The following is a 26202-nucleotide window of genomic DNA, read 5'->3' as shown; positions in this document are numbered from 1 at the left end:
TATCACACGCAGTGCTACAGAAGTCAGAGACAGAAGAAGCCTATTACCTATTTCCAGGCCTTCAAGTAATGTTTTGTTTCTCATACTTCACTAAGAAACTTTCTTACATTTAGATGCTCTGTATCTAGAGTAGAAGTCTAAAACACAGTTCATTACTTTTTCTCGGGATACAAACTGCTCTGAACTACACATTGTATTCCTGGAAATACTAAAATTTTTTTCAGTAACAAACAGTAGTCCTCATTTGAGATGGCTTTTTCGTAGAGATGCCAATAGCATTGCTTTTCTATTGCAAACTTAATTTGCTACCCATTGTCACCAATTCATTTATTTCAACCGGTCTGCTTACACAGAATACTGCTGTTCTGTATCATTTCTAGTTGCATTCATTTCAGTGTCTTCACAGATTAACGGATCTATGCAAACTATAGACATCTATTCTTGTGACTCTTCAAAAATAATTTAACTTTATTTGTGTTATGTGTTTTCAAACTTTTGAATTACTCCTTTGTCATCACTTCTGTGCAGAACTTTACACTGTGATACCACTTGTAAAAGTCACTGTCACTTCCATCCACTTCCAGAGCATTATTTAAAAAGTTAAATATAACTGGATCTAACAGCAATTTCTGTACTCTGCCAGACACTCCCATACATAGCTTTTGATCATTACCTTTTGTATATCATCCTTTAGCCACATTTCAATCCACATAATTGTCTTCTAAAAAACTGACATTAATTTTTCAATTAACTATTCATGAGACAGTTTCAAGGCTTTATTAAAATCTGAATATATTACATCTGTTGTTTTCACTTCATCTACTGGTTTTGTAGTTTTAGTTAAATAAAAAGCAATCAAGTTTGTCCAGGCAAGATTTATTCTTTTTAAAATTACGCACATTCTTACTGATTGTGCAGCTATCCAATGAAATGGATGGAGGAGATTAACAAACGCACAAAGGAAAGACTCCAGCCTTCCCCATCCTCTTAAATGAGACCCTCACACTTACCTCCTTTTTATGTCCTTGAAAAATCTCTCTCTAGATAATCAGCAATTTCTTTTTTAATATGTGCTCCATTATTTGCTAGGGATGGAGTCTGGACTCAGGGAATAGAAATATAAAGGTTCATTTCTCTTCTCCTCTTCCCTTCTCCCCATTCCTCTTCTTTAAAATTATGATTACTTTATTTTTCTATTTTGGTGCACCCACACTTGTCCAGATCTGCTCAAAGCTCCCCGAGATAAGTGTCACTATTAGAATCCTGAGCCATGTTCAGATCACACAGAGCACCAGAATGTTTCTTCACATTTTCTAAGCATTTCTCACATCTTCTAACACTATTTCATAGTAATACTGAAGTTACTTTGGGCTCTTCCTTCTCTACAGAAGGTTGGTCTTTCTGAGCTGCTGTGGTGTTCTCACAGAGACCAAAGGCTGGAAGCTCATCAAACGTGTGTCCATGAAGAATGCTCTCAGTGGTGCCCTGGGTAGGAGAAAACATGGAAACAAAGCCAAACTATGCCCATACCCTTTCTACCTTTCTTCCTTAATAAAGGAGACCTTAAATAAGGAGAGGATGCCCTATCTCAACCAATTTAAGTCTTTCGATTAAATAACATGTTAAGAAAATCAGTTTTCTCCAGTAGTTATAGATCTGTTAAAGAAGTTTCTGATGCTCTGATCCAACCAACCCGCAATATTAGAGCCTATAGCTGTAAGCAAGAGCAGCTCCATCTCTGAAATGTCACTCCATAGCTTTAGTCCTAACATGGCAAAAGAAGTTTTCAACATAACTGTAGAGAAATGTGACTTTATTGGGCTAGTTACATTGAGTTTTTATATATACATATAAAAATAAAAATTCTGTTGCAGCAACTCATTGTCAGTATCTCACAGAATTTGTAGCTGGAAGAAATCTCAGTAAATTAGCACCTGGCTATAAGGTCTCACATACTTTTAATCCTGGGGAGTGTTATGCATCCAGTACTGTCAATGGTAACACTCCTGACTTTACTGAAGCCAGGATTTCATCATCTGATTAGTCAGTCTTTTCAGGCTTAAGGCTCCTTTCTCTTTTCTAACTTGCCCTGTGCCATCCTGGATCTCCTGATCTTATCAGCATCAGTCTAGGGTAACCACAAATGAAAAAAATCTAGGAAATAAAAACCTAGGAATTTGTATTTTGCCTCTATAAAATACATTAAGAAATTATTTTTCCTGTTTGCAGCCATATTACTACCATAATGTGTTTTGATCTAATTTTTCTTGTATTTTTCAGTACCTGAATACACTACTGAAAAGAATAGTTTGGAAGCCTTCTGAAAACTACTGTGAAGCTTTATTAGTAATTTGGCATAAACCACTACTAATATAATACATAATATGGTAGGTGATGAAGGAAAACTGAAAAAAAAACCCAGAGAGAGACAATTCTCTGACAAAGCAACTATTCAGCCTGGTTGAGAATAATATCCCTGGATTGTTTCAAATAGGTTATATTATCTGGAAATAAATTAACTTCCATGGTGATGTCAGCCAACAATAAAAAGTGACGTTCCACAGTCTCAGTTTTATCTTTTCTGATGTAAAGATTATTTTAAACAACTACGCACGTACACAAAAAGCAGTTGTGCTTTAAGCATGCTATCTAAAATAATTTTAAATCATTGTCCTTGGGTTTCTAGAAAAGTATCATCTTTGTATAAGCAGTGTATGGCACTACCTATCGTGCAGTTCACAAGATCATTAAATAGCAACCTATGTTCCGTTTACCTAAATTAATATACCCTTGATGTAGGGTATATCACTGCCTCCCCCTCTTTTAATGCTCTGATAATAGAGTTTTGTAACTTGTAAAAGGATTACTTCAATCCAATCAGCAGGTGCTGGGATCAGTGTGTGTCAGACAAACACTTGCTAATCCCTTTTCTTACTGCTCCCAGCTGCCAAAGGTGCTCAATGAAATCCCAATGAAATGGCTGGATACAACCTGGTATGGACCAATGCAAGGCTTTCAGCTCTGGAGGAAATCTTGGAAAATACATGTGATGCTAAACATTGCTTGAATTGAAATGATGGAGGTGGGTTTACTTCTGAAAGGAAATATAGTTAAGAAATTAAGTATTAAAAAAAATTTAGAATGCTTAATTATTAAATATTTACTCTACCTGGCTCTCTCTATATAGCAGAAGATAAAGAAATTCACTCTACAAAGAATCCCTTCTCAAGGATTATCAGCTCCTTAATAGTGTCTTCTAGGTCTTAAAATACAGCCACCCCCATCTCCTCCTCCTTACCCCCTTTCTTGAAATCTAAATTATGCCTATGAAGTTTCACCCCTGCAATTACTTTGCTTTAAATAAACCTCAACAAAAAGGAGAAGATGATTACCATAAAAGGAATATAATTTGCTCCCTTACAATCTCTGCATTTCTATAGCTCCTTCTGTCCAACTGTCTGAAAGTACTCACATTACTTCTGCAGGGGAGGCAAGTATCATTGCCGTTTCACAGATGGGAAATGAAAGGGCAGAAACATTGCAGTGAATTTCCCAGGGTCACAGAACATGCTCCTAAACCACTTATTTTGCAGGGGAATTCAGAACTCTCCTTGACCGCTGTTTTAAGCTTTTCCCATGATGATGTTTACAGAGAGGGTTAAAGGCTGCACAACCTTCATGAATCCATATCTGACAACATTTTTTTAATTAGAGCACCCCCAATGTTCTGACTCTAGTGGAATTAGAACAGGTTTTTATTTGGCAGTTTTGTGTAGAAGTACAGGGTTTACGTGGTTGATGAGTAGAGGAATTTAACTGATGCACATGTTAGATTCTGTTTATACAAAGGCATGCCAAACTAAATAATAAAGATTAAAAGATGAATTATCCAAAATCAGTTTCCAGGCTTTCTGTAATTCTTATGGTAGATTTCACAATAAAAATCTTAAATAATAAATAGCCCTTAAATAAAGGAAGAATGTTATTTCAAAAAATGGAAGGCTAAATCTCCTAGCCAAATACTGCTATTTCACAGCACGGGATATGTTGTGACATTTCTTTAAAACAAAAATAAATCCAAAACAAAACCCCCCAAACCTCCCCATTAAAGGCAACTCTGCAGTACAGGAACTGATGCCAAGCATCGTGTCAGTTGAATTCGTCAACTGAGACATTTTGGGAAGTGCTTCTGGTAGCTTTGTTAAAAAGTAAAAGTGCAAGCTACATAGCTGTAGAAGAAGAAAAACTGCAAAAAAATGTATACAGATCAAGTCCTTTGATTCTTTTTGATAAATATTGACACCCAATGCCACTCTCAGAGGAAACTGCTATTTTCTTCTTACATATTAAACCTGTTTTTCAGATGATTCCTTCTCACTTTGATTTTTTAGTAGTGGTCTGAACATCGTATCACAATCCAAGACATATTTGTGATTCATTTATATGCCTGCTAATGATGTTGTATGTCTGAAATGAAAATTTTTAAAATATATTACTACATACTAATTACCTAGCTGAAAACGCAAACCCAAAATCTCTGACTTCTTCCTCTCCAAGCCCCACTAACTCAATTAAGCATCTAAATTTGGGTTCCCAGTTGGGTACTATATTTGCAAATTTAGATTTTAATGAATTAAAGTATGTGTTTCTTTTCAAAGCACTTGTACAGTCATCTTCATTTACTATATATAAAAATTACCAAGAGATAAATATAGAATTCTGAAAAACGTCATGTTTAAAAATAATCTTCTCTTCAAGCGTGGTCAAGTTCTTCAGAGATAATGAGACTAGGAAAACCCAGGCAACCATGACCAAGTACATCAAAGTGATACAGCACATGATGTGATTTATAGATAGTCTGGCAAATTATGCCTTTGCTAGACAGTGGCCATCTTGAGGGTAGAAAGGAAAATATTTCTACAGACCTAACAACCCTGCTATAGCAAAGAGATAAGCAGTAATATTGTTACTACTCTTCTTAAATATGTGAATAAAAGTGAAAAGGTGCTTCTCCAGGAGCAAATTATGACTCATAAAGGAAAACCCCTGTTTCCTATCTCTGTTATGGGAGTTTTCTAAGGAAAAGGCTGACTATCCAGTCTGTTCCCTCCCTGCTTTTTCTCACCGGTGACCATATGTTCAATTGTGTTTATACACATTCTGCCAGTAGGCTGTGTGTATAACATGGATTGCAAGACTTCTTGGAATCTGTATTGCGTATTCTCCATTTTTCACACAAACCTCTGTGTGTTTTTGTGTACAAATGCTATCCATGTTTGTACCATTCCCCCCTCTGCCCCCCACCCCCCGCAGGTAATCAGTGAAGAAACTTTTGCCACAGAAGTACTTTTAGGACTTAATGGAGACGACTGTGGGAGAAGACATGTTTGACTTCTGCCCCATCTCTAGCATGCCACGTTGAACTAACATGCAGCAGGAGACTGAGCAAAGCTGGCCATAATAAAGATGTAGCTGGCATCTACCGAGCTCCCAAATCTAGAGGAAGTGTCCCACTTTTTTAGGCAACCTTTTATCTATGCTCCATGGGTTTTTCAGCCAAGGTTGTCCTAGCTCAGTGATTCTCAAATATTTTCCTCATGAAAGCATTCCAAAGGGATTGTGAAGTGATGGTAGAAAAGCTTTATAAGTTTGTAAGCTGAAGACATCCTACCTACTCCTGGGACTCTTGGGTTTCCATGGAAGCCAGTAAGGGATAACACTTTAAAGAAGTTTGAGGAACACTGGCCTAATCCACAGATGAGAATATTTGAAGTGATAGAGGGCAAAATAAGCAGAAGGGAAAGTCAGTGTGAAAGAGGACAGAAAAAGAAGCCAAGAAAAGACTGTAGAGGTCAACAAAGAAAGGAAAATATGAAGGAAAACACTGTACTGCAAAGAAAGAAAATCAGAAAAAAAACCCAACCAACAGAACACAGCAAATGAAGAAAATGCTATGTGAAGAAGCAAATTTTGGTCATAACTGGTAACTGTCAACATTTCCTTGTGTGCTGTTTCTTTTCCTTGGAACACTTCCCCTCACATGCTGAACCAAGGAGAAAATATTGAGAGAGTGACAGTAGTAGTTTTGAGTAGACAGTACAAGTACAGCTTACTGCTAAACAGAAGGAAAAAGCAAAATAAAGAACCTAAAATTTCACGCATGTGTGCAAGTGCATGTGTGTGATAGCTAAGGATCTAGCAGACTGGGAAAATATTCTCGAAGAAAACTGTTACCAATTCAGAAGAGACTCAAAAAATAAGTAGATGTCATCCTTTTCCATCACAGAGGTAACTGACTATAGACTGCACATCCTCAATTTGGTTTTCACAAGCTTTTCTAAAGTGTATTTAACATCTTTCAGACAGCTCTCCAAATATGGAATAGTTTGCTCTTAGAAAATGAGGCCAAAACTAAACTCACAGAATCAAATCTGACAAATCCAGGTACAGAACTCCTTTATACTTTCATGTCTTAAAGAAGACTAATGAGGGACAAAAAAGGGCAAAAATATTAACCTTCGATACAATCCTTTTTGCATTAAAGCCACATGATTAGCTGTGAGAGCAGAGCACTGGGACACCAGAGAATGAAGGTCTACTCCTGGCTCTGCTTCTGATGTTAATGTTAGTCTTGGTCAAGACAGTTCCTTGTCTGTGCCTGATCTTCCTGGACTAAAAAGACAGGATAATGATATTGACCTTTAAAAAGAGCTTTGAACCTACTGATCAAAAGTGCTATGTAAGAGTTGGCTTATTATTATTTTGGTTACTGAAGTGAGTTGAAAGTCTCCCAGTGACTTTAATCAAAATTTCTTATATCAGGACCCAGAATCCTAACTGAAGGACAAAGTTCAGTCTAAATTCAGTTGTGAAAATACACATATGGTAAGTCAAAGGCTGGTGCATACCCTCAAATACTGCAGAGTTTTCTTGACTCCAGCAGAACTTTAAATGACACAAAAGTAATTTCTGAAATTCCAGAAGAAAGAACGTATTACTATTAGTATATTCAATACAGTGAACAGTAATTAGACACTATTATAATGTTTTCAGACAAACTGGTCTAATGCAAAGACACCAATAGGTGGAAGGAGGCAATGAGGAAAGAAGCAAGCACTTTTTTCAGGCAGGTGTCCACCTGAGCAGTAGCTGGACATCCCTCTCACCGTGAGTCAGCACTGCCCTGGGGATTTTATTTTACTGCTTCTGTGTGGTTGCTGTGGTTAATAAAACCAACTCTTCTGGGTGCCTTCCTATGAAAGCAGTAGATAAATACCTGCATGAGAAACGCTCTTGCATTTAGAGCAGCTTTGCTTTTGGATTCTGCATTAGCTTCATCCTTGACAAATTCTGCCTCTTAACTACACCAGTCTACCAACACTGGCATAGTGACTGTCTCCAACTGTTGTGGTCTACATGGTTGTAATGATTCTTACAGATTAAGAAGAGCTCTCAATGTCTTTGACCTAACACATGATTATAATACATACAAAGCACAATTTTATAATGCAAGTGCTTCTTCAGATATTGTTCCTGCATGTTTTTTAACAACTGCTATGGTTAAGCTAAAAACCCATTGATTGTTTCTGATGAGTGAACTTACAGTCTATGGCACTTTCTGCTACAATACCACTCTGCGAGACTGCTGCAGAGGAACATTTGTAGGACTACAGATACAAGATTAGTTCAGTAACCTGTAATTTTCTGAGTGAACCAAATGAAGTTCCAACGTGGTCCACACAGAGGTAAAGCTTGGAGTAATTTCATGATAGAGCAGGTACATAGGGGTTTGTTGTGTTGATGGTATCTTTACACAAAGTCCATCACGCAAACAATGTCTTAATCAAAGCATTTAAATTATCTCTATCTGCTCTGCTGGCAAAATTTGTCACTGACAAAGACATGTGACATCTCTTATGTTAGCTTTTTTCTACAATGGGGCACAGGCAAATTAATAATGTTCTTTAACATACATCTTCTCCAGTACTTATGTGGCTGAGACCACTGCAAATTAAATTTTGTAAATTATCACTGCTTTGCTTTTCACCATCTATGTCACTATATATTCACAATTTCCTCATCCTGAGGAGTGAAAACAGCCTCGTCAGCTTCATTTGTTCACTCCTTTAAGAGATGAAAATTGCAAATACTGCAAGGAAAAGTTTTAAAATTTAAACTGCCAAGTAGTTTTTCATTAACACTTAAAAGATGTGTATATTATATCTTTGCTCACAAATTTTTGTCTATACTTACATGAGGATACTATTGCTGTACATAGTATGGGTACACACAAGCAAACGTGGGTATAAAGCACACATGAGATGAGAATACTCATCTCAAGGCACATGACACTAGTAAAAATATATGAAATCTGAAAATACACCACCATTTAAAGGAGTAAGAAGGCCTAGCTAAACATAAAGTAACATTGTTACCAAACATAATTGTAGGCTTTGTCTGTGTCATAAAAATATCAGCAAGATCTAAGGCCCAATTCTGAGCAGGCTCCCACCTGCTAATCAGTCGTGTGCAGATACAGCCTTGGGCGCAATTTCAGTTCTCAGATATTTCTGTAGCTTTCTGCTGTTGTTATCTCAGTAGACATCTTCACTTTGGTAAGATGGATATTGAACTACCATCCTGCTACACATTCCAGGAATATGCACACAGCAAGCATCTCGGCATCAGCTCACACATGAACAGCCTTAGCTCCCATAAAATATTCATTCATTTAAAAAATATTTGCACCCTGCTGTCAAACTTAGACAAATTCATACCGAGCTTCAGAAAATAGCTGTTTTAATGGTAAATGATGTTCCAGAAACCTCTTTCAGGCTAAACACTCTCGTCAAAATTATTTTAATAAGAAAGATTAACAATTTCAACATTAGCTGCTAATCCCCTTTCATTTGAAACTGTGCTGATAAAATTCTTTGCTTGTCATTCAAATAGTAAGTAATAATTATAGATTTGGGGCCTCCATCTCTTGCTTCATTAATAGTAAATTGCATGGAAGTCTGAAGCATAAAGTCAGCTTTGATACATCTCAAAATGCAATTTCCATAGCTTTCCTTAGCTATGTACAATTAATTACAGAGTTAATAAGGGGAATATGTTAATGAAAGGGAAATTATTCACTCAGACCACCTGGTCTTATCAAATTTCTTTAATATGTTTCCTTCTTTCTGTGAATTTGGATGACAGCAAGAACGCAAATCATTGCTTGTGCATTGCCAGTCCTTCGGTATTTTTATTTGCAACCACCTAAAGTCCATTTAAATTAAATATGAAAAGAATGTAAGAACAAGTCAGTACTAAATAACTGACTGTATTTGTTTTCTCAAGTTCAGTACCTTTTTAATTTTAAAACAAAAATGCTTAAACAACTTTATAATTACTAGACTCTCTTCAGTGCTCAGAGTATAAATACAATATATCCAGTAAAGAGACACTGTCATTTTTTGTTGATTTTCTTTAAAGAAACATGTTGTGTGTGCACATATTTAATAAAAGAAGTACAGAAATGTGCTTCAATTCACTACACTCTGACAGACACTAGACCTTATTGGATGTTCACGGAAATATTTTAGATAGTACAAACAGCCTGGGCAGAAGGAGGCAAATCTTCACATAATTAATCTTAAAAATAACGTAGTTGTGATACATAGAGAAATATTTTGTAAAGACACATCAAATCCAGAAACCAACCATCTTTGACAGACATTAATGGATTTACTACTATCCAGACTGAGGACAGAAACATTTTAGGACCTGGATGCCTGTCCTCATAGACATTCCAAAAAACAAAGGGCAGAAAATAATTCCCAGAGCAATACCAGGATATGTTTGAAGGAGGTGGTTTGTGAGCAGTTTGTCACCCCTTCTGTTCTTAGTTCAGTACAACGGTACACTAAGCAGTCAGAAATGAGAGGCAACTCATAATTCTCCCCAGCTAAGAACAGGGTTTTCTTGGCCAGCTGGGCAACCTAAAGCAGCATTAGCACATGAGTTTAGGACAATAGCATGAGGGAGACGCAACAGCACTAAAGGACAGCTACCAGCTTGAAAAAAATTAAAAGATATTACTCTAGTCTAAAATAAAGGAAGAGTTATATAAAAGACAGAAATTCGTAGCAAAAGTATGTATTTTATAAAGACATGCCGGAGGGAGGGGGAGTTGTAATATTTGAAGGTAGTAGACTTTAACTTTGTCTGGTTGTGACCAAAAGTAACATAGTCCTCTTTTATGGAACATCAAATACTATGTCACCTACAAGCGAACTTCACAGATTATTTTAATGTTTATCTCCTTATTTAAAAATGTTTCCACAGCTGCGTCGTGGGTGCATATGTAAAACTTGATCATCACAGAAGCATTTTGTCTGTGTCCTACACATTAAACTTTCCAAATATCACCCAAATTCTGATACCATACTCAAAGAACACTGCCAAGTTAATGCCTAATCCCAGAAAGATGGCACAAAGCAAAATATATTTTTTTAATCTTTCCCTGAAGATGAGAATAAACAGACTTTGTTGAATTAATAGTGGGATTAAGCTGCCTTCATTGCCAGTAGCAGCTTAACCAGAACGCTTCCAATAACTTCTGCTGGTGTAGCCCACACGAAGAGGAGCTCTCCAAAATCAGAAAGAGTCAGCCAAAGAGGGACCTGGGGGTGTTGATTGACAGCCAGACAGGAGCCAGCAGGGTGCCCAGGGGGCCAAGGAGGCCAATGGCATCCTGGCTTGTGTCAGCAATAGCGTGGCCAGCAGGGACAGGGAAAGGATCTGACCCCTGGACTCGGCACTGGTGAGGCTGCACCTCGATTCCTGTGTTCAGTTTTGGGCCCCTCACTACAAAAAGGACATTGAATGACTCGAGCGTGTCCAGAGAAGGGCAACGAAGCTGGTGAAGGCTCTGGAGCACAGGTCGTACGGGGAGCGGCTGAGGGAACTGGGGGTGTTTAGTCTGGAGAAGAGGAGGCTGAGGGGAGACCTCATCGCCCTCTACAGCTACCTGAAAGGAGGTTGCAGAGAGCTGGGGATGAGCCTCTTTAACCAAGTAACAAGTGACAGGTCAAGAGGGAATGGCCTCAAGATGCTCCAGGGAAGTTTTAGACCAGATATTAGGAAGCATTTCTTTCCAGAAGGGGTTGTTGGGCATTGGAATGGGCTGCCCAGGGAGGTGGTGGAGTCCCCATCCCTGGAGGTGTTTAAGAGTCGGGTTGACACAGCGCTGAGGGATCTGGTGTAGTTGGGAACTGTCAGTGTTAGGTTAATGGTTGGACTGGATGGTCTTCAAGTCTCTTCCAACCTAGACGATTTTGTGATTCTGTGAAAATACCACTGGAGTTCTCCTGGGTATCTTAAACTGCAGTTGGTATCATGGTGCAAAAACACAGTGCCAGTATGATTTCCCTTCTTTGTAAGTACCACGAAGAAAGTTCCACTTTCATCCTGGTCTGATACGTTTTTTCAGAAGGTCTGAAACTGTAGTCCCGTTTACCACACATTGTTTGATTTTAGTTGTGCATCATGTCTTGCAACCTGCATGAGACATTTCTGTATCGTCCGGTGAGTCAAAGCTTACCTCCTTCCCATGTCTGAACTCTGCCACCTGCTCAGAGATTGATCAGGTGTATCATGTACTATCATCTTGGCATCCTGCCTAAGAAGTTGTTCTGAACCACCCTCTTTTTAGTGTCCTCCTCCTAAATAGGCATTTCCACCTGTTAGATCCAAAATATGATTAACTGCTACATCTGCTACAATGAGTTATCAACAACTTAATGAATGATGTAACTGTGCACAATGAGACAAACACAGAGAAGAGTACTTCATTATTTAGGATGCATTTAGGATGTAAAAGACAAGACCAGTAGCCTCCTGGACAAGAATTAATTTCTGGTTTCTGCTACTAATGAGACTCCCTGAAGCAGCTGAGGGCACAGTAACATCCATTGTCTTCAACTTGAAGTATCAACCCCCAGATCTTTTTCATTAAATGGCCTCCTAGCATCTTTTACTGCTTGCCACAACTGGTACTTATCTTGCGTTTACACTACCTGGACATTTTCTAGAAATAGATAAAAGCTGGGAGAAACAGAATAAAAGTTCAGATAGCCACCAAGTTTTGTTTCAGCCATTACTTTTTATTCTTTTTCTTTTTATTTTGTGCACATAGTTGCATAAACTAGTTTTGTGTCAAATATTTCTCTCAATGTAACACTTCAAAAATTAGTACTCTAGAATATTAATAAAAATGTTTTCTTCATCTTTCTACTAAAAGCCTTAGGGAATGATATAAGGTGGCTAAAAGTGTTCAACCAAAGCACCTTAAACGAAGTTGGAATATACACCTCACAGTCAAACAGCAGACCAAGATGTAGTCACAAGAATTTGGCAAGTTATTTCTAATCATGAATATATTTGGGAAACAACTGACAAGCAAGAATTCAGGAAAAAGAAAAGATTTTGAAATTCATTTCATACCATGTTCAAGAGGAATGTTTTTCTTTAATACTGTGTTATTTCCTCAGGCCCATTCACCAAGATTAATATAGAAATATGGAGGCAACTGAACATGAAACAAACAAAAATGGAAGAATCAAAGGGTAATCTGTTCATGAATATTTTTTCTGATTTTTATTGATGAAATAATAAATTGAGATTGAGATTAATAAATTGGATGGAGAGCAGCCCTGCAGAGAAAGACTTGAGGGTACTAATGGACAGAAAACTGACCATGAGCCAGCAATGTGCGCTTGCAGCCCAGAAAGCCAACCGTATCCTGGGCTGCATCAAGAGAAGTGTGGCCAGCAGGTCAAGGGAGGTGATTCTCCCTCTCTACTCTGCTCTTGTGAGACCCCACTTGGGAGTCCTGTGTCCAGCTCTGGGACTCCCAACGTTAAGAAAGACATGGACCTGCTTGAATGGGTTCAGAGGAGGCCATGAAGACAATCAGAGGGCTGGTGCACCTCCCCTGTGAGGACAGGATGAGAGAGTTGGGTTTGTTCAGCCTGGAGAAGAGAAGGCTCCAGGGAGACCTTCTAGTGGCCTTCCAGTACTTAAAGGGTGCTACAGGAGAGATGGGGAGGGACTTTTTATCAGGGAGTGTAGGGATAGGATGAAGGGTAACAGTTTTGAACTGAAAGAGAATAGATTTAGATTAGATACAGGGAAGAAATTCTTCACTGTGAGGGTGGTGAGACACTGGCACAGGTTGCCCAGAGAAGCTGTGCCTGCCCCCTCCCTGGCAGTGTTCAAGGCCAGGTTGGACGGGGCTTTGAGCAACCTGGGCTAGTGGAAGGTGGAAGTGGAAGGGGGGTTGGCACTAGATGGTCTTTAAGGTCCCTTCCAACCCAAACCATTCCATGATTCTATGAAATCTATGTAGTGCATACATCCATTTATTAGATTTATGGCTCTATTCGTAAAGCTGTTTTTATATGCAGTGATAATTTTGCACTTTTCTTTGCTCCTGTGTCTCAAGTCCTGTCTTTAAACAGAGGCAAATGTTTCAAAATAACTTAAACATTTAGGGATGAAAAAAAAAAAGCTAAAATGAAGGGATAAACGCCATTTCATCAGCAGATCTCTCAGGAGGCAACCGCCTCCACTTGTCCCTAAAAGCATGACAACTCAGGGAAAGAGGGGTAAAGATTTTCCCATTCACAGTACTTATGTCTTTTTGGGATACTGGCTACCCTGCCACTGAGTAATGCTATACACAACAGCCTTTTCCCTTGTGACTCCTCTTGTCTGACTGTTCCCGATAAAATGACCTTTAGGGCCAGAGCCTTCATGGGACTGTGAGACTTCTACAACTATTTATACTAGTGCAGTTGAAAGATAAGTTGGGATTTAGATCCACTTAGCAAATGTGTAAGGAGTTTATGTTTTTAGCTAAGCTTTGCCACTGACTTGTTTCCCTTCCCATGTGAGGGAGAATTTTTTTTTCTCAGTTGTAAACTTTTTTTTCTAAACAGAGTATTTCTGCTCTTGAAACAGCTAGAGAAATTAATGGTGGTAGAAGAAAATGGTGGAAAAAGAAAAAATTTTAAAATCCACTAAATAATCAAACACACTATAATTGTGACAAAGACCTTGTTTTCTGTACCTGCAGTCCTCACCTTTGTCCCTGCTAGCATTAAGTACTTCTGTGGCATGCATCCTCAGATAGTGCACTGTACTCACATACTGTGCGTCACACTCCTTTGCTCAGGAAATGTTTTGTGTGCACATGGATTAAGCTCAAGGTGGAAAGTACACCTGATCTAGCACAGTGCTATCGGTCCTCACGTGCTGGAGCTTCTCTATTTATTTAGAAAACTCTGTTTAGATGCCTTTTGCTCATGCTTTTATTGTAGATTTAAAAATAAAAGCAAGGAATCTCAGCAAAATGTGGTGCATGATTTAAAAAAATACTTTTTCTTGTTAGAAAGTGTCTTCTATCACACAATCCCCCACTCTTCCACATTCAATTAAATCTATAGCAGCTATCCCATAGCATTCTTTTCAAACAGTTTATTTCAAAAAATAAGTGTGAGGGAAAATTGCTTAGAAACCATCAAGAAGTTACTATGCAGAGACTACAGGATACCAACTACAGGATACTAATGTTATCAAAAACCCCAGGTTCAACCTTGGAAACTATTCCCTGCTTGTTACCCTTCTCAATTCCCACATCAACCCTGCCACTGTTTCAGCATCAAAACTAAACTGGATGCAAAAGTCAGTATCTTGGGTTTGACTGATTTCTCAGCAGCAGGTCTCCATCTGATTTCCCCCAGTTTAGGTTGTGTCACCTTCTGGGACACAACCTGTCCCATAACCTTCTTTTGATACAAAGTTCTCATATGAAGCCATCCTTCACCTCTCTATAGAAAACGTCTTTTTGGTTTTGCAGGCATACTGTCAAAGACAAGAGGATCAAGCAGACTTACATCTCCTAGATGCAAGGCCCTAGATTTCAGTCCCTAGTTCATTTGTTCCCGCTGACTTGTTCAGCCCAGTTACGAAACTTCCTTCTCCTTCTGAAAAATACAGTACACACAAACTATCACAGACTATTATTATTCCCAATGCATACAGCAGTTTCATACGCTCAGGGAAAAGACTCCTCAGACTTCCAGCTTCAACAAGGACTGAAGAGGACCTTTTGTATATTCACATGTTCTGAAATGCTAATTTATGTATAATGCTCCAAATTTTGCACGTCTGTCTTTATAAGGATAAAAAACCCAAAACACAGAAAATCACTTCTGCTTCTGCAAATTCCCTCTCATATATGGTATTCAGATAAAAACCTCAAAATGTTATCATCAAAAGCATACACTCTCTTCTTGCAGCACTTTTTTTTCATTTAAAAACTCATCAAAGATTATAATTATTTTCGCCAAACAAGTGTGGTAATGTATGAAGCAGATGTGGGATCCAATCTACCTAACTTACATGCTGAACTTGTGCTTCAGCCTGAACAAAAGAGGCTCCTTTATCTAAGCTTCAGGCATCAATGGGATGGCGCACACACAACAGGAGGCCTCCCAAGAGAAATCCACTCTCTGCCTAACTGTCTGGAGACCTTCGTAGCCACTCACTGACTAGAAGGGGAATTTATGGACTCAAGTCAACATCACCTCTTCATTAAGTGACTAAAATGTAGGTGTAAGCAGCCCAAGTTGGGGAGACTAAAACTCTCCCGGACACCTTCAAACTCTCCTGGTTTTCTTGCTGGACTGCAAAGGGAATCATTGCACATTATTAGGACTTCTCCTGGCACTTAAAATATAAATGTACACGTGAATAAAGTCGATGAAAATCTAATTCCAAGTTTCTGCTCTTTCCCTTGCTGTGACCTTCTAAAATACGACTGTTCTCTTCCTAAACCAGTGGTGACTGAAATGAGGGCACTTCTTTGTTGTTGCTCATGCTGAAACCAGCCAGTCAGTGCCACAAACATGACTGCATAAAACATGCTCCTCTAATTACACTTTCCAAAGTGCTTGGATCTTTTAGAAAGACAGAATCAAAAAGTGCCATATGGGCCATCCTCCTGCTATAAATGTGAGGAAAAAGAATGTGAAAAGGAAAAAAAAAACCTCTGAATGTTGTTATCGCTGTCCTTCTGGGCCTCCTGAGTCCTCCCTGCTTCCTCCTGCCAACAGTACAAACTACCTCATGCTACTGTCAGCAGTGTGGAGACATTGCCTCTGCTGTACAGGAAAGTGGCAGAAATGCAGGATTTCAGTCTAAGTGAGGAGACTGCCCCACAGCCACACGGATTTGGAAGATTCCTGCTTTCTCCAGACCTTGAGTACTATAAATGATGAACCAACCACAAGCAACAAGTCCTCCAAGAAAACAGTACCTGTGGCCAGCCACAAGCTCCAGTAAACCCAAAGCTGATAGCTTGGATATCACATCAGGTACGACTTGCTGGTATTTTCTCACAAATTAAAGAGCTTTACAGAAATGTTTCTGACCAACACTACCTCTGAGCAAGATTACATTTCTTCTGACCTACTTTCATTGGAGATTTATTCTGTTTATAAATCAAAATAAAATATTTCCTGCCACTTTATACAGTAATCCATTGTTTGATTTTCTCTGTGGAGGTTCTGGCACCTATGAACGATAAAGGCTGAGGAGCCTTGGCTCAGCTAACTGCTACTTTGTGGCACACTGTGGAGCTGAAAAACACATTTACAGACCTGTAAGTACATTTACCCTGCAAAGCAGATGGCATTTGCCATTCTTACTAGGCCCCTTGCTAATATTTCTCATTGCTTTCTTAGGCACGGAGACATTTTTCATGGAAAATATCGACAAAATTTAAAAGTTAAGAGGACTGTGGCAGCAGGAAAAGGGAAGAACTTGAAAACTTCTCGTACTGAATAGTATAAAAGTTGTGAAGTGGCCCTCCACTTGTAGCTGCGGGGCAATGGGAGGAAAAGATCACGTCTGGCAAGTCTCTTCTATTGTTGAAGTCCAACAAGCCACAGCAACTCCAGAGCAAGAGAAATCCAGGTAAATAAGATATTACAGATACGTGCATTTATTTTTGAGGAAAACATAAATTGGGTCAGCTCTCCGGTTTCAGTGTGACCCAAGGTGACAGAAAACATGAGCATTTCTGATCAAGGCCAATCATCTGCTCTAGTGCTGTAGCTGAGCGATGCTGATCTTCCCATGTAAACCTAACCTAGCCTTGCCTTCAGCACATCTTAAATTTACAGTTTAACTACTTCCCTTAAGTAAACATCCCGCTGCCTGCCTGACCCTCCCATTAGGCTTGCCCTGATATCCAAGCTAAATGCTTCCTTTTGATTCCAATGCGTATTTTCTTCCTAATTGTATCATCTGTGTCCATTAAGGACAATTTTTCCCCATCCTGTATTTCAAAGTACATAGGCAGACTCCCCTGAATCAATGATTTTTGTTTGTTAGGTTTAAAGTAAACAAATAAACTATTTTTACTCTCTGTGTGGTTAGAACTCTCAAGACACTACAGCATTTCTTTTACCCTTCTTTGAACCTTCACCATCTAAGATATAACATATGCTGTTCGTTAGCTAACATATGTATGAGTTCACCCAGGGTTAAACAGGATTGACTGAATTATGGACACTGAACACCGTAACAGTGATCCTGACCAATCTGACTATGTTTTAAAATTTATTTATTGCCATATGAAGACAGTTCTTTCTTGCAATTTTGCAGAAATTCCCAGAGCCGGAATAAGTGGTTGCCATATGTAACCTTCTCTCCTTTAAGAATGATTTTGTGATTTTTTGATTTTTCTCAATAATATAACTGAAAACAATTTTGCTCAATTTAAAGTAGCTGAAACTGTTTGCAAATGTCAAATGCATATTTCCATCTACATAGGAAATTTTGCTCTTATTTCCATACAAATATATTGCCTTAGAGTCTTACGACAAGAATTTCTACTTATTTTGAGGTTGGGCAAATGGAGATTTTTTTTTTCCCACAATCATTTTAGTTAACTATGAAAGGAAATCAAGTGAATTTTAATTCTGGTTAGGCAAAAGTGGGACAGTAAAAACATAGCAAATGATCTTCTGTCATGGAAGCAACCCTTCCAAGCTTCACTAGTATGCCAGATTTTAACATAATACTTAATTAACTCCTTTTTGAGTGCGAATAGGCAGGGGCAGGAGAATGCCTATTTACTCAGGATGACATACTTTGATAAAGCATCTGGTTTACAATGCTGTCCTGCTTTTGCTCAGTTTTATAGCTGACCTGATCAAGGCTGAAGGAGGTCAGTAACTTGGCTGAGGTCAAATTAGCTCTTTAGGTTTTGCCTGCCTTCATTCCTGTCTCCATCATGTGATGACTTACAAGAACTTGAAGAATATCTGAGATGATAGTACTTTCAAGTATAAGTCCAGAAAAAGAGAGAACGAAGTTGAAAAATTATGACCCAAAAATATGGCGTAGTGGAAAGAAGTTTCCTTCTGAGAGATCCCACTGGTGAGTCTTCTAAGTGGTGCATAGATAAAACAGGGAAGTTTCCAAAAGCACAGTAACACTACCAACTGGAAATGGTGCTTACTTTAGATCAACAATAATAATAAATAGCAGAAATCAAATATAGAAAGCAAAATAACACCTAACTCATCACCTTCAGCATCACCTAACTTCTCCTGTAATTTCAGTGCACTCTACAGAGACTGCAAACATTTAAAGAAGGAGGAAAATAAGGCACAAAAAATGGGGGACTACTCTACAGCTCTCCCAGCAGGATGCTGAGAGACAGAAACAAGCTGCAGCCAGTCCCAACCACTGAACTCCAACTCTCACATACACGCAGGCATTCACGTGTTCATCTTCTACACTGATACTGGTTGCAAGTCGTGTTTGAAGGTAACCCAAGTTTTTCCAATACAGACTCCATCAACAGTATATATATGGAACATTTCAAACACAGAAGACATCCAGCTTGGAAGAAATTCAGCCAATGACAACAAAATTCAGGCAAGGCTTAAAATTCAGATCCCTTTTCTTTTGTAAGGATAATGGAAAACAAATTGCTCCATATCACTAATATTCTGTTGCATTCTCATCTCAGATACCTCCACACACACTGAAAATACATAAGAAAAAGCAGCAAGCTGATCAGAAATTTAGCAGGTTTTTTTCAGTTGTCCAAGCTGTGGTAAACATAAATTAATGTGTTATGGCTTAACTTTTTTAAAGTAAGTATGCAAACAATTCATATGTTCAAGATAAAAGAATGTTCCCCAGAGAGGAAAAAACCTGATATAATGGAAAAGAAATGGAAATAAAAATCCGTTTACTTTTAATTATACAAAGCTCAGATTACCCATGAAGCTCAGGAATATTTTTTACCTTTGAAATGACAGCTTTACTTTCTTTAAAAGTTATCTCTTGCCAAAAGCCGAGCAGGTACCCTAAAATCTGACTACGCTTCTCGTGCCGTGAAGACAAAAACGCCTTACCAAGATCATGTGACCGGTGGAGATGTCCATGTTGGACTGGACTGGCTCCTCGCACCAGGAGGACGTGCTGCTTCGGGCCGAAGGGCTGGGAATGGGCCCATCGCTAAATTGTGAAGAAACGCTATTTATTCGAGAAGCATGCAGGGGCTCTGGGTGATCAGATGTTTTCACTGCCATGCGCTGACGGCATAGCTCCTAGAGAGAGAAAGAGGAAGAAACAACCTACGGTTAAGAGTAATTACAGGATACAGTCTACTAAAGACATATGATTTACAATATGTTTCCAGGGCTGGAAGTGTTCTCCCCCTCACTGCAGAGATTTTTGGGAGGCTGTCTGTTCTGTTACGCACATCTACAAAGACATATTCAATGAAATTACTATACGATGACTACCATAACCTTTCAAAAGTGTAATTATGACTGCACACACATCTCCTTTTAGATAACCAAAAATAATATTTCAGAGCTTGACTTCTCTAAGATAGCCTTTTCCCCCCTTACATCGCCCCACATTCTGCAAAGCCACTTTTGAACTGCGCAACCTCCTGAAGTTAATGGGGTTGCACAGGAGTAATTGAGAGTGCTGCTTGGCCCTGGATATGCAAACTCAGCAAGCTCAAGGCAACTGAATTGATGTGCTCTCCAGTATAAATCCTAGTTGATAGATGCTTCATTTCTCTTCATTAAAATAGCAAACTCACAACACTTCCTCCCTGATGTGGGGCAGAGAGGATGAAGAATGACATTAACAAAGAATAAAAGCAGAAATCTGTCATTGTATTGTTTAAGCAGCTTTGGCAAAGAAAGAAAATTCAAGCTATCACACACGCTAATGTAAGCCATGTTAGAACACCAAAATAGATCACACTGGGAATACATATTTTCAGTTGCTCCCATGCATAGAATTCATGCAAAAATACAGAATTCTGGTTAGGTAACAGAAAATCCTGCTGGTAAAACCAACTCCTTACAGTATAAAATTCTGACTCTAATGGGATAAACAGACCCACAGTTACACTGCCATTGTTATAATGCTTTTAGAATCAGTTATGTGTGGTGAAATCCCAGACAGTATAATAAAATTATCATTTTTTAACATATGTCTATTGTCCATGAGAGATACTTGGCTGCCTGTGGCGCACAGCAAGACTGGCTAGTCCATAGTATCTGGACATATTGCACACGCGGTGTGGTTACACATTTGTCTCAGATTACTCATTCTGCACAGACGGGTACTAAGAGCACAGTCTCTTGCCTCAGGCTAACAAAATAATACAGTCTGAAGAATTCATACTGTTGAAATGCCATGGCTTCTGTTTTCTTATTCATTGATAATATAGTTGCAGCCCAAGTACCATCAGTAGGATGATCTGAAAACCTCCATGTATCAAGTGCAATAATCTTTTCAGACATGAGTTAGAAATATAACTTTAAGAATATGGGTTTTTTTAACCTTGCATACTTTAGGACACTGAAAAGGGATCCTAATCCATGCAGTAGCAAGCATGCAAATAAACTCACTGAAACCAGTATATTGAGTCTCCTCTTGCCACCACATGGCAATAATTAAAGATCCATCCAAACATTTTCTTCTACCAAAGCTTTTGTTTGGCTTGACATTAGAGATGCTTATGTGGAATTTTACTGTTTTATGGTGTGTAATACATTTTATATATATATATATATATATATATATATATATATGCATCTACAAATTAGGATACACTGAGACAAAATTCGCATCATGTATAAACAGGATGTATTTTGTCATCTGTTACAAAAATACAGTCAACAGAAGTTTGGGAAGCACAGATTACTCCTTGTGTGTGGTGTCAGTTGTTGAAATAACTGTACAGACTGTCCAAAGTGAAACTGCTACCTGACTACATCACTGCATTATGTATATTTATTAATTTCATCCATGCCATGCCATGTAAGAATTTTTCATTTTTACAAAAAGTACGTTTTTTTTCCACTTGACTAGAATGTTTTCTGTCACTCAGTACCTTCGTTACTTCCTACTGACAAGAAAAACAGGAAAAAAAATTAAACTTCAAAAATACTTTGAAATTGAGTCACGTGTATTAGTGTTAGATAGGTAAGTTAAACTATCAGTATTAAAACCAAGGCTTTTTAATAAAGGAAAAAAATTTTTTTTTTAAATACACGGACAAAGAAAAAAAATCTTTCCTCCTTTTCTCTGAAGGATCACACATGTCATAAGAAAAGATAGCAATAGTCCAAAATGGTTATTACTAAGCTCAGAATGACCTTGCAGTAGTGCATTTCAAATCCCTGCTTTTAGTAGATTTTAGGAAAAGCATAACAGTGCAGAAACTTTTTAGACAGAAAAATAAATCTACGGAAAACCAAAAAGCTGTTCAGATGTTTAGGTATCAGCCATTCTCAGAGGGAATGGTTTACTGGACTAGGCAAAAGTATAAGGTACAAAAATATGTAGCCTATGACATAACTGCTAAAAGGATGTGTCTTCTGGTTTAGCATGCCATGTAGATACGAATTTATTATATTCTAATAGACATCCTGCCACTTGACTCACCCCAACTCTGTGCTAACAATAGCATTTGTACTCAAACAGGATCTTTGTTTTTAAGTTGATCGGTTCCTGCTGCTCATATCCTGCCTCAAGTCATAATCCTCTGCTTTCACAAGTGGTTGCTGTGGAAAGGATTATAGACCTCTGCTAGCAAAAAAGAATCAGGATCAAGTGAACTCTAAGAAATTAATATACCATTTTTATGCAAATGATAGTGATAAAAGAAGTAATATTATAGCCAACTGGTTCTAGAGTAGATTAACCTCCAACTAAAAAGAATGTTTTGAACATAAAATATTTAATATGTTACTAAGAAATGTTGTTTTAAACTCAGTTTAACATGTTCATGGTCCTCATGGCAGACAGTAAAATTGAGAAACACAATAAATAAGTTTAAAAAAAAGAAATAACTCAATCTCAAATATTAACATATTTCTTTCCTGACATATATAGAACCAGACAATTATTCCCAGAACTGCTGTAACTGTCAGATACCTTAAACAAAGCAACCACGTCACTGCCATAAAAAAAATGTTTTATGTAAACAGGAAGGTCAAATCATAGTTGCAGAAAAAACACCACTGAATTTCTTGATTGGTGTTTTAAATCTCCAAGACAATGGGTTTCCCCCTGCCTGTAAAGAGAAGTTTTTTGTTTGAATTTATTTCCAGATTGGTCTAACAGCCCTTGACAGCTCTTCCTTCCCCCACTCCCAGCCAGCCCAGCCCAGGCTGAGGAACATGCCCCATTCCCACGTGCACGTCAGCAGTCTCAGGACACCTACAGCTTCTGCTTCTTCAAGGCCACCTCTCTGTTAGCCTAACCATTTCAATTCCTGGTTGAGTTTTTAGCCTAGCACTGCAGGGATAACACAGTTGACACCACCACGGATATAAGTTTTGATGTGTGGGGCGTTTTGGGGAGTCAAATGGGTTTCTCTAGGACATATGGGTTAGGGAGGGCCAGCTCAGAGCAGGGAAATGTCTAAATGTGATTTGGGTTTGCTTCATCCTTGAGATGGTTAGCAACGTTCTCTTCCCATGAAAGGCATGAGGAATAGCAGGGTCTCAACAAGTGGAGTGTTTCACACTGGGTGATCTCAGAAGTGGCATCACTTCACAACTACACAAAGCCCTAGATGGTTAAGATCCTCATTAATATGATTTCTGTTATCTGCACACTTTTCTGCATACTCAGGTATGCTCTTCTCTGCTCTCCAAAATCTTTAGTCTCAAAAGCATTTAGCAAATCAGCCATCTACCAACCCACAATTAGAATTTAAACTTGACTAAAATGTCAAAGCTGCAAACTGTGAGAATGACATGTGCTGTATTTCTGTACCGTCTCAGCACGTACACCATTAAAAATATTTTCTAAGAATTAATTCAATTTACTGCTGCACGTCTATATTTAGCCGAGTGGCTGAGGCTATTTCTGCCATACTGCGACTCAGTAATGTCTAGCCCTTGTTTGTGTACAGTTTGAGTGCCATTCTTCATTTAAAAACATCATTTACACCTAAAAAAGCAATCATAATGCATACAGTGAAATATGAAGAAATGATTTTCCTGACCCTTCAGGCTATGATCTAATGGATGGGTTGGACGTAAACATTTATTTAAAAGGTAATTTGAAGTTTATGACATTATTTCCCATCACATGGGAATTGCTATCATACTGAGGCACTTACTCTGTTTTTTATTTCCCAACATTTATTATCAAACTTATGTGGTGGTCACATGCAGTATATAATGGAAAAGTAATATTGCTCTGTGACAAAAACTGCCATAACCGAGATAAATATTCTGTAAATAATGTCCAGTTAAATGAGTTCAAAGTACAGCACAATGATCATCTGTAGAGAGCTTTTTATTTGAGACATAATTGATAACCTTAAACAAACCATAAAGAATATTCTCAGAAAACCCCTGGACCTCTTTCAGTGAGGTTTTAAAGTGCTCCTAATACTTGGTTGTCCTCACAGAGACAGGGAGAAGCATGCAGCAACAATTATTTCCTCGGGTACAAAATGGATTTTCAAATCCATACAGCCCACTCGTGAATGAACCACAGTGTGGCATAAATGTAGTTTGTCCACATTAAAAACAACTCACATGGATGGAAAGCCAGCATTACCACTATGTTTTGTTAGAAGGGTCTCTGAACTTGAGCAGAGAGTAAGAAACTCTTCTCTCAAGTGTCAAGGAGGCATCAAATCTGTCCAGAAATGAACCCCACAGATACCTGTTCAGGTCTGGTTTAGAAATGCAACCTGCTGAGCACCAGAAGTGTTAGGCCACCTCTTCTGGATGTCCCCAGCAACGGGAGCAGCAGCATTTGCTGCCACTTGGGTTTTGTGATGCATGGCAGCCATCGGCACCACAGGATGTCAAGACAGCAAATGATAATTTGGAGACATTTTTATCTTCCATCAAGTTTAACTACTACAGTACATATCTGGAAAATCCATTAAGACCACATAGTTTACTAAAATATTTGGTTTTGGAGAGAAATCTGTGTATACACCATGGTAAGGATTAAGAGTGTAGGCAAGCATGGAACTAAAACCAGCTGGAACAGAGGCTTGAATAGGCAATATTGAATATTTTCCCTTGTTTCATTTGCAAAAATGTAAGTTAAAAATTTCAGGGTGGCATGTTACAGGCAGAAGACCTGACTTGAGCATCCCAGTTAAGAGATGGCCAACACGTACCTCAGCTTTCCACTCATTACTTTTAAAGATGAGCCAGTCCACCTCAAAGCTGCCTCCAGTGAGGATGTTGCTGTTTACTGAAATATACCTACTTAATGCAAATGCACTAGGCAATATTTTCAGGCAGTCCAAGTCCAGCCACTGACCATGGCATATGAATCGTTGACATCTAGCTGGTACGAGGCACATTATAAATTGTTTCAGTTCAGAGTAAATGAAAACAGCTTCATATCTAAAATACTCCTTTTCTTCTCCAGTCACATTCACCTCAGATCTACTTAGCAGGAGCCTGGGATCTGAATGAAATTCCAATTTTCCAGTTTATTTAGAAAAAAATTTCATTACTACATATTAATGGAAGGAATCTATTTTTTGTAAGTGATCCCCAAATTTACATAATTCCAAAAATAAAGTCCAGGAAATAGGCCTAACATTTCCGTGCTTTTAAAAATCTTTTGCTTAACAAATTCAAATGGAAATCATCTAAGCTAGCCCAGAAACAAGTGCAGCACAATTATTTTCAGAATTAACAAAATACAAGAGAGAATAAACCCCTCCATGGTATAATGATTAAGAAACTGCAGAGACATTAGACAAAGAAATTACTGTTTATTAAAAGTGATAGCTGAGTGTACACCAAGCCGTTTCAGCCTGACCTACCTAATATTCTATCAGAAACAAATCTGCTTAAGCAGGCATGATCACAATAGCACTGTGTTCATTTTACATGCAAACCAAAATTGCTTTGTAGAAATTTTAAATAAAAAATGTTGACTTAATTCTAAAGGATTCAAGGCTGTACTTTATAACAAAATATATAATGAAAACTAAGAATATACGTAACCTTTCATCATGCTAGGTATGGAAGAATAAGGTCTTTAAAAATGTTTTTCTTCTCAGCTTTAATATATGTAATTAAATAGTAGCCTCACTTTCTTTTAAACTAAGGAGGCATTATTCACAGGATGAGCTGAGGTCTGCATGTACAGCATGGATTTACCTGTTCTGCTGTGGATGCAGTCATAACACTGAGATTTTAAAAATGAAAAAATAAGGTAAGCTCATTTTTTTAAACAAATGAATCTAGGACTACAAACATCATTATTCTCTAACTAAATTTGCTTAGTGTTACTACAGGGTGAAGCTAAAATAATTTGGCTGCCTTTGTTTTGCTTTTGCATACTTAATATGCTTGCAGGTGTTATAAATTTAACTTTAACTTATTTACTGTGTTTGTAGCTTTGGGGATAATTACAGCTTTATTACCATTTATTTTTGAGTTATTGAAACATACTTTCAAGCTTTAGTTTCATTGTAACATACTTTTTGTCCAGGACTAAAAGAGCTGTTTACATATGTGGAATATTTGTACATATATTTTCTATCCTTGCTAGAAAAGGCAACTACAGAGATCAGTGTGCTTTCAGAAAAGGAACAAATGGAGA

The 26202-nt window shown here is 38.1% G+C and overlaps 1 protein-coding gene across 1 annotated transcript in view; it reads right to left on the bottom strand.

The window, feature by feature from the left end:
* The window catches only part of PTPRN2 (protein tyrosine phosphatase, receptor type N2), a 616207-nt gene that overhangs the window by 67858 nt on the left and 522147 nt on the right, over positions 1-26202 (bottom strand). The window contains exon 14 of the mRNA XM_026843491.1: positions 19488-19682. Within this exon, the coding sequence (XP_026699292.1) occupies positions 19488-19682 (195 nt within the window). The remainder of the gene's footprint in view (positions 1-19487; positions 19683-26202) is intronic.

The sequence above is a fragment of the Athene cunicularia genome (assembly GCF_003259725.1).
Source record: "Athene cunicularia isolate RWA chromosome 2 unlocalized genomic scaffold, athCun1 chr2_part1, whole genome shotgun sequence".
In the NCBI taxonomy this organism is placed as follows: domain Eukaryota; kingdom Metazoa; phylum Chordata; class Aves; order Strigiformes; family Strigidae; genus Athene; species Athene cunicularia.
Note: the sequence above shows the minus strand (reverse complement) of the source record. Positions and strands in the feature narration are given on the sequence as shown.